Source organism: Chiloscyllium plagiosum, unplaced genomic scaffold (assembly GCF_037043375.1).
Source record: "Chiloscyllium plagiosum isolate Xiang-an unplaced genomic scaffold, Cpla_swu_hap1 HiC_scaffold_20, whole genome shotgun sequence".
Lineage (NCBI taxonomy): Eukaryota > Metazoa > Chordata > Chondrichthyes > Orectolobiformes > Hemiscylliidae > Chiloscyllium > Chiloscyllium plagiosum.
This window is the reverse complement of record NW_028270158.1, coordinates 28521445-28531208: the sequence shown is the minus strand read 5'-3', so window position 1 is coordinate 28531208 and position 9764 is coordinate 28521445. Positions and strand designations below refer to the sequence as shown.

Genomic DNA, 9764 nt, shown 5'->3' with positions numbered 1-9764 from the left:
AGAGAGTAAATAGTAGCAAGAGTAGGTCAGTCAACACTTTGAAAGCCAACACTTCATTTGACATTCTAATGTCATGCATGTTAGCTTTTTGTGATTTATGTACAAAGTACAAATTGGGGACACCTATAAAAATTATAATCTAGTATTCCATATTTTGTATTTCCTTTGTAGCATATGACCTCATTTAACTGTTAGTGATAACTTGCATTCTACAAATGTAAACAAAAAAAATTGTGTGCTACACATGATCTTTTGCCAAGAGGATTCCAGTAATTAACTGATACAGTGTAAACTATTAAGACCGAGAAATAGCACATATCAGCAAGTGTTCGGGGACAGTGGACAGTCCTCACCTTTTCCAGATGTAAGATGGATCAAAAGGGGAGGAGGAAGATCCAGAGAAGAGTTTCTTAATATATGGGCTAGACAGCAGGATGCTGCCTTCACAACTTTAATGAGACTGAGACATTGTGTTGAGAGTGTGATACTGGAAAACACAGCAAGCCAGGCAGCATTCGAGAAGTAGGAGAATCGACATTTCGGGCATAAGCTCTTCATCAGAGACATTGGGTATAAACAGCCTATTTGTCTTCTGATATCAGTGGTCATGGCTGTATACTTTCGTTGTCTAATATCATATCTAAACTGCTGCTTCTTAGCAAACTCAAAGTATTAGAGAATTATTACAAATTGATGACTACATATTTAAAGCGAACATCATGAATCCCCAAAATCAAAAAAGGGCACCACAATATCCTGTGGTCGTTTTCGATTTAAATATTATTCTGCTTTTACAATCTTCATTTTCCATTATGTTATACTCTACCTCAGGACAAATAAGTCCTTCTTAATTAAACAAACTGGGATCTTACATAATTGCAGTAAGACTCATTTAGTCTTGTACCCCAAACCTCTTTATGACAGAAACTAATACGCCATTTGCTTTCGACAAACGTGTCGACATTTTGACTTTCTGATTTATCTAAAAGGCCACGCAGATCGATTAGAATATCAATATTTTCCAGTCTCTCACTATACTTGAAGTGTTTTTTTTTTCCCGACCAAAATACATAACGCATAGAATCAGAATCTCTAGAGTGCAGTAGGCGGCCGTTCGGCCCATCGAATTTACACGGGCCCTCCAAAGAAAATCCCACCACCCCGTCCCTGCAAATCCCATGGCTGACCTACCTTTGCCTCTCATCCCTAGGCACTATGAACAATTTAGCATGGTCATTTCACCTGATCATCATTTGCGCAAAGTCCACTTTCTGTCATGAGGGAAAACTCTCACCTGATCCTTCCATATTTCCCACCGCTTTGACTCCCAGTGACATCGAGACGTTCAGCGTCACCTTGACGTGATCCACGTGCAGACTTGGCGCGTGATGCTGACCGTTAGGTGAACGAGGCACCATGATTCTAACGGTTGTATCGGGCTGGCGAGGCTTGCTGGCAGTGGCCGGCCTTTCTCTAACGGTCGAAGGACTCTACTATCTCATCCGTTACCTGAAGCGGTTTCGCGAGCGGCGGCCGCAGGTACTTTTCTTCCCCGCGCCGGTGACGTGCGTACGTCCACTGCTGCTTTCGAGTCCCGGCCATTGTAGCTGTAGCCTGTCCCACCGGGAGAGTGCACTGAGCTGCCTGACCCGCCTGTTGCTCAGTGCTCGCCGCTCGCTCGATGTCTGCGTGTTCACCATCTCCAGCGTAGAGTTGAGCAACTCAGTGCTAGCGGTGCACGGCCGCGGGGTGCGGGTACGGGTCATCACCGACTCGGATTACATGGCGTTAGCCGGTTCGCAGGTCGGCGCCTTCAGGAGAGCTGGTGAGTGACTCAAATCCCTTTCCCTCTCCAACCCTCACTTTACCATCCACTCCCTTGGGGCCTTGGAGGGAAGTGTGGCGGATATGGAAGGCCCCAAGGGACACTTCCATATCCGCCACAAATTCACCTGCACCTCCACACACTTCATCTACTGCATCCGCTGCCCCCGATGTGGACTCCTCTATATTGGGGACACAGGCCGCCTACTTGCGGAACATTTCAGAAAACACCTCTGGGACACCCGGACCAACCAACCCAACCACCCCGTAGCCCAACACTTTAACTCCCCCTCCCACTCCACCAAGGACATGCAGGTCCTTGGACTCCTCCATCGCCAGACCATGGCAACACGACGGGTGGAGGAAGAGCGCCTTATCTTCTGCCTGGGAACCCTCCAACCACAAGGGATGAACTCAGATTTATCCAGTTTCCTCATTTCCCGTCCCCCCACCTTGTCTCAGTCAAATCCCTCGAACTCAGCACCGCCTTCCTAACCTGCAATCATCTTCCTGACCTCTCTGCCCCCACCCCACTCCGGCCTATCACCCTCACCTTGACCTCCCTCCACCTATCACCCTCACCTTGACCTCCCTCCACCTATCGCATTTCCAAAGTCCCTCCTCCCTACCTTTTATCTTAGCCTGCTGGACACACTTTCCTCATTCCTGAAGAAGGGCTTATGCCCGAAACGTCGATTCTCTTGTTCCTTGGATGCTGCCTGACCTGCTGCGCTTTTCCAGCAACACATTTTCAGCTACTTCCCTCTGACTAATGCACCTAACACTATTGGCAATTTGTACCCATTATAACCCTGATGAGCTTCTGGATCTTCATGCCCTGGTTGCATCTTGGGTATATTGATTTTTTTTTAATGTTTAGCTTTGAAGTGGTAAGAAGGTGCTCAGTACAGCAGTCAGTGTTGTATGTAGTTGTCAGACACACCCTATCCTGCATGTCCCTCTGCTTTGGTGCTGACAGACAGACAGAAGTCTGTGTGTAGAACAAGAATGCATCAAAGACCTGTTGTTGCCATTAGGGAGCAAACACTAGTAATTGAGCTCATTCTTAGCCAATATCTTCAGTAAGTGAGATCATTATTAATATAGCTGCTAAACCTTTTTCTTCCAACGACTCCTTCCTACACCATTATCTGGGGGACACAATGGTGTAATAGTACTGTTGCTGGATTAGAAATCTGGGGACATGGATTTGAATCTCATCATGGCAGATGGTGGAATTTGACTTTAGATTTTTAGATCCAGATTTTAAAATAATGATCTTGGAACAAACCATCTTTGATTTTTTTTTATTTGTTAAAAAAATCTGGTTAACTTTATCATTCAGGAAAAGAAAACTGCTACCTTTCCCTAGTCTAGTCTACATGCGATTGCAGCTCCAAGCAATACGGTTGATTCTTAACTGCCGTCTGAAAATGCCTACCATGCCATTCAGTAGTCAAACCACTAAAAAGACTCAAAAAGGGACAAAATTAGGCAGAACATCCGATTTTGAGCTAATATGTTTGCTCTGTCACCTTTACAAAGTCCTCCTTGATAACATTTAGGAGCTAGTATCAAAATTAGAAGAGCTGCCTGAGTAGTCAAGCAACAGCCTGACATTTTCACACTGTCTGAATTTGGACTTTACAATGTCCCAAGCAACACCATCACCGTCCAGCAGCAGTAGCAGCATAGTGCTATATGGAAGGGAGGGAAATGCCATGAAAATCCTTGACATTGACTTGGGACGCTGTGAAACCTTATGATATCAGGTCAAATGTGGACAAGGCATGTTTCTGATGTGTGCAACATCTCTTTTGTAATAAAAAAAACTGCCAAAATGAATCTATACTTTTCCCCATTAAACATCACTTGGAGGAGCAATGAGAATGGCAAAAGCAGAGAACATTCTCTTGGTGAGGACCTTTGTCCAACCTGGATACCCTCTAGTCAACATCCTGGAGTTTACCATTGCTCAGAAACTGAACTGCTTTAGCCATAAATACTGTGGCTATAAAACAGGTTAGAAATCCTGCAGTGAGAAACTCTCTTACTGACTCTCCAAAGGCTAGCCACCGTTTACAAGTCACAAATTAGAGGAGTGGATGGAATACTGCCTATAAGCCTGAATGAGTGCAGCTCCAACAACACTCCAAGTTTGATGCCATACAGGACACAGTAGCCTCCTTATTGGCATTGCATTCACAAATATTCACTCCACCACTGCACAATAGTGTGAGCATGTACTATCAAAGTTGCACTGATAAACCTACCAGGCATCTTAGACAGCACCTTCCAAACTGATGCTCACGCTTATCTACAATGACAAAAGCTGCCGATATAGTTGGTGGTTTTCCCACCACAGAAAGTCCTCTTCCAGACACTCTCCCCTCCTGACGTGGAAATATAGCGTCATTCCTTCCTTCCCCAATAGTACTGTACATGTGCATGTATCTTCCAAATGGGCTGCAGTGGTTCAAGGTAGCAACTCACTACCACCTTCTCAAGGACAAGAGATGAGCAATAGATGTTAGCCCAGCCTATGAAATATGGTTCTAATGAATGAATAATTTTTAAAAACTCTTATGATGGAGTGACTGAGAGTGATTAGCTTGTCTGACTTTGGAATGTTAGTGGTCAAGAAGTGGAGGTCATAAGGAAATTATTAATTTCATCAGAACTGATCATGGAACATATAAATAGACAATTCAAATCTATGGATAGGTCATGGTCAATAATTGGAATAAAGTGTATAATTGGATTTCCAGAAGGCATTTGATAATGTGCTACATAAGTTCACTATATAAGGTAAGTACTCATGGTGTAATCTGTTTGCACAGAAAGGATTGGCTAACTAATATGGAATGGAAAACTGGGAGAAAATCAGTTCAGGTCAGCCAACTAACTGTTAAATAGTGTTAAGGAGACATCTTGTTTGGACCTGCATATTACTGTTGTACAGCTTACACAGCAATGCCTGTACTTCCTCAGGCGATTAAGAAAATTTGGCATGTCCACAAATACTGTTACCAATTTTTATAGAAGCACCATAGAAAGCATCCTGTCTGGATGCAACACAGCATAATATGGCAACTGCTCTTCCCAAGATTGCAAGAAACTACAGGGACTCAAAAAGGGACGAAACTGGGCAGAACATCTGATTTTGAGCTAAAGTGTTTACCCTATCACCTCTACAAAGTCCTCTTTGACAACATTTAAGAGCTAGTATCAAAATTAGAAGAGCTGCCCCAGTAGTCAAGCAACAGCCTGACCTATTCACACTCATTGAATCATACTTTACAATGTCCCAAGCAACACTATTACCGTCCAGCAGCGGTAGCAGCATAGTGCTATATGGAAGGGAGGGAAATTCTATCAAAATCCTTGACATTGATTTGGGACCCTGTGAAATCTTATGATATCAGGCCAAACATGGGCAAGGCATGTTTTGATGTGTGCAACTTCTCTTTTGTTTAAAAAGAAAATCTCTTCCATGGTCAACTCTGATGAAATTAAGGATTAATATCCTTATGACCTCCACTTCTTGACCACTAACATTCCTGATGAAGGGCTCCTGCCTGAAATGTCGATTTTCCTGCTCCTCAGATGCTGCCTGACCTGCTGTGCTTTTCCAGCACCACTCTAATCTTGACTCTGATCTCCAGTTCTCCAGTTCTGCAGTGCTCACCTTTTGCTAGGGTTGTGAACACAGCCCAGTCCATCATGTAAACCAGCCTTCTATCCTTTGACTCCATGTATACTTCCCACTGCTTCAGGAAAGCAACCAGCATAATCAAGGACCCCTTCCACCCCAGTTATACTCTTTTCTACCCTCTTCTGTCAGTCAGAAGGTATAGAAGTTTGAGTATACTTACGAACAGATTCAAAGTTTCTTCACTGCTAACAGACCTCTCAAGTGTTAATGTTGATCTCTCTCCCTCTCTCTTTGCACCTTCTCTATGGCTGTAACACTCTGTTCTGCTATCTGATGGACTCTGTCTGGTACGATCTGCCTATAGAGTGCACACAATAACACAATAAGTCAAATCAAGTCTTGTTACATGATCCAGAAGTGCTTGTGCTTCACCTTGAGAAGCACTGACCTCAATATTGTAGAATGCATAGGGACCTGGGTGTTTTTATACATGCATGCATTTCGATGAGTAATTAGAAAGTCAAATATATTTTGCAAGGTTTGGAGGGGAGATGTCGGTGATCGGATTATAAAAATAGGAAGCCTTGCTACAACTGTGCAGAACGCTCAGGAAAGCACTCCTTATGACCTCCACTTCTTGACTAACATTTTGTCTCTGAATTTCAGGAGGAATAAACTTGCATTATGGGAGCTAGTTAGCATTGCTTGTACACTGGCTATCGTGTGGATTAAATTTCTGTTCTAGCTGAGTAGACTTAATACTTGCCTTAATCCTGCCCCTGAAATTAGAAGAGGAGAAAGTGAGGACTGCAGACGCTGGAGATCAGAGTCGAAGAGTGAGGTGTTGGAAAAGCACAGTCAATCAGGCAGGATCCGTGGAGCAGGACAATCGACATTTTGGGCATTCCTGATTCTCCTACTCCTGAATTGGAAGGCAATGACCAAAAGCCAATTGCAAAAAGAAGCTGCCATTTGGCACTGAGTCAAGGTCTGTGAGTACAGTACCCACGAAGGATGAAGACTACAGGATTAGATTCAATTCAATGAAGGTTCACTAGGTTAATTCCTGGCTTGCCTTATAAAGAAAGCTTGAACAGCTTGTGCCTATATTATTGAAGTTCAGAAGAGTAAAAGTCAAGGTGGGTAATTAACGATAATCCACAAGGGACCATAGGACCCAATATACCGACCACTGCAACGAACAGCTGGAACTGACAAACGGAAGCGGCAGATTCAAACCACTATAAATGGCAGAGGAAACATCACAGAAGCCCTTCACAGGGGGCTCCCAAGCACTGAGGATGTCACCTAGACAGGGGTCAAAACGTCTGCAACACAAATTCCCAGCTCGGCGAACAGAACCACAACAGGGACCATAGGTATGCATCTCCATTACGAAAAGGCATTAGATAAATATAGCTTTAAGGACACCACTACACAAGTCTGGAGGAAGACAAGAGGGCTATGAACTGCCACAGCCACTCCAGGAGTCCGTGCCTTTTGGTATCGTTCTACATCGCAGTCTTGCCATATAGCTTGAAAAATATAAGATTCTGAGCAGTCTTGGTATGGTAGATACTGTAGATTTTTCAGACACTGTGGTAATTTCAGACTAGGGTGAGAAAATTTCTAAAGGGATTTCCAGTTTAAAATGGACATGTGGAAGAATTTCCTCTTTGAGGGCTGTAAAGTTTTGGAATTCTCCACCCGAGGGACCTATGGAGATTTGGATCATCAGACATATTTGAAGCCATGTTAGATAATTCCCTGCAGATCAGAAATTTTAAGAATTGTAGCTGCAGGCAGGAACATAGAGTTGAGGCCACAATCAGGTCAGGAGGCATGAGCATAAATGTCAACCAGCACATTTGCATTTGATCTATTGATATATGTTCATTAAGTGTAGTATTCTATTCAGATTTTATGTTGGGAAACTGACAATCATATCATTATGAATTACAGTGGTCTCACTTGTGGGACCTGATATGTTGCAATAAAAACAAACATTTGTGAAGCCAATGCACATTCGCATAAGGTACCTATTATTTTTCTTCAGGCAGGTTTTGTTCAACTGTGAATACTGTCTAATGTAACTTTTTTTGTTGACAGGTATCGAAGTCAGACATGATCAGGATGCAAACTACATGCACCACAAATTTGCTGTGATTGATGGATTGATCCTCATAACTGGATCTTTGAACTGGAGTGCCCAAGGCATTTTTGGGAATAAAGAAAATGTAATCATAATTAAAAACACTGATGTTGTGAAGGCATTTATTGAAGAATTTGAACGACTTTGGAATGAATATGATCCGTCAAAGTATAGCTTTTCTCCTAAAAGCTGAACAGGAACCAACAGTTTTGAACCAGTTTGGAAGAAGTGGCAAATAATGTTGTGGTTCTGTTCGCCGAGCTGGAAATTTTTGTTGCAAACGTTTCGTCCCCTGTCTAGGTGACATCCTCAGTGCTTGGGAGCCTCCTGTGAAGTGCTTCTGTGGTGTTTCCTCCGGCATTTATAGTGGCCTGTCCCTGCCGCTTCCGGTTGTCAGTTTCAGCTGTCCGCTGTAGTGGCCGGTATATTGGGTCCAGGTCAATGCATTTGTTGATGGAGTTTGTGGATGAGTGCCATGCTTCTAGGAATTCCCTGGCTGTTCTTTGTTTGGCTTGCCCTATAATGGTAGTGTTGTCCCATGTTCCATGAACATCAACTAGCCACGAAACGCCACGACCAGCTAACCTTAGTAGCCACACACGCAGACGACAAGCAACATGAATTCGACTGGGACAACACTACTATCATAGGGCAAGCCAAACAAAGAACAGCCAGGGAATTCCTAGAAGCATGGCACTCATCCACAAACTCCATCAACAAACACATCGACCTGGACCTAATATACCGGCCACTACAGCGGACAGCTGAAACTGACAACCGGAAGCGGCAGGGACAGGCCACTATAAATGCCAGAGGAAACACCACAGAAGCGCTTCACAGGAGGCTCCCAAGCACTGAGGATGTCACCTAGACAGGGGACGAAACATTTGCAACAAAAATTTCCAGCTCGGCGAACAGAACCACAACAACGAGCACCCGAGCTACAAATCTTCACCCAAACTTTAAGTGGCAAATAATACTCCCAAGATGTATAAGAATTTGAATTGGATAAAGAACATTTGGTTTTGAAACTGTATTTCTGTGAATCATTTATGTTTGAAAAAAGAGATGAATTATGTTGTATTTAAAGACTTAAGGAAGGAATGACTAATGTATGAAGGACTCTAATATTTACAAAAGGTTACATTTATATAGTGCCTTTAAAAGATAGGAAATAATCCAAGTCACCACTTAGCATGTGCAGTACTTCTCATTTTAAACTTCATTAAATTCTTGGACAGTGATGGTTCAGGAAGGGTGTCTGAGTATTACAATTAACTGCATTTTGATTTCCAAAGGCTTATCACTGTATTTAACCCAAATCTGAGATTAAAGTCTTTTGAGGAACCTAAACAATACTGTTTAACAACACTGCAGTAACTTCATCTTTGCAGCAACAAAAGTAGTATTGTAGAAATTTACAGACAGATCCAGCCTGATGCCATGGAATCTCATTCGATTTCACACTCAGTTTTTCTTTAGTAGGAACTTTTCTCAGAGTGGAGAAATATTTGATATAACTTTGTAGTTTGTCGTGTTTTATGTTCCAACTGTGTAAAATAAAGATCTTGTATCTTTTTAAATGTTAATTCTAGATCTCTTGCTAAAACATGAAGGTCAGAGTTTAATGACAAAGGGCTTTTGCCCGAAATGTCGATTTTCCTGTTCCTCTGATGCTGCCTGACCGGCTGTGTTTTTCCAGCACCACTCTAATCTAGACTCTGATTTCCAGCATCTGCAGTCCTCACTTTTGCCTACACTTGCCTCTGGCCTATACTTGTGCACTTTGACTTTTGTATTGTCACAAACTATCATGTAACTTCAAATATCTGGTAGTTACGTTCGAATGAACAGTACCTTTTGTTGTCTTATCTGAACTTTAAATGGCCTTCCTCCTGATGTTTACATGCCAATATTAGCATGACTCCCTGGTTAATCATAGTTGATTGGGGATGGGTAAGGGTGAAGTTTGTGTGAGAGTTCCTAATTGGCAGGATAATAATGTGCTTTTAACTTTATAATATACTGTATTGAACAAAATTGGACAAATCATTACTTATTTTAAAACACATTGGATTGAGAGAAAGTAAAAACACACTTTATGCTGTATCTTTCAGAACTTCATTTTTCCAA

General features: G+C 42.5%; 1 protein-coding gene across 1 annotated transcript; it reads left to right on the top strand.

The window, feature by feature from the left end:
* The first annotated feature begins 1357 nt into the window (after positions 1 to 1357).
* On the top strand, positions 1358 to 8283 carry pld6 (phospholipase D family, member 6). Its single transcript, XM_043711763.2, has 2 exons — positions 1358 to 1825; positions 7589 to 8283. Exons 1-2 carry the CDS (start codon positions 1417 to 1419, stop codon positions 7822 to 7824), a joined length of 645 nt encoding a protein of 214 aa, XP_043567698.1. The 5' UTR covers positions 1358 to 1416; the 3' UTR covers positions 7825 to 8283.
* The last annotated feature ends 1481 nt before the right edge of the window (positions 8284 to 9764 follow it).

Bases quoted from the DNA above. Each gene is read 5' to 3' on its own strand.
- pld6 (XM_043711763.2), top strand. From the start codon at position 1,417: ATGATTCTAACGGTTGTATCGGGCTGGCGAGGCTTGCTGGCAGTGGCC. The intron at 1,826-7,588 runs GTGAGTGACTCA...TTTTGTTGACAG, and splicing joins CGGCGCCTTCAGGAGAGCTG to GTATCGAAGTCAGACATGAT.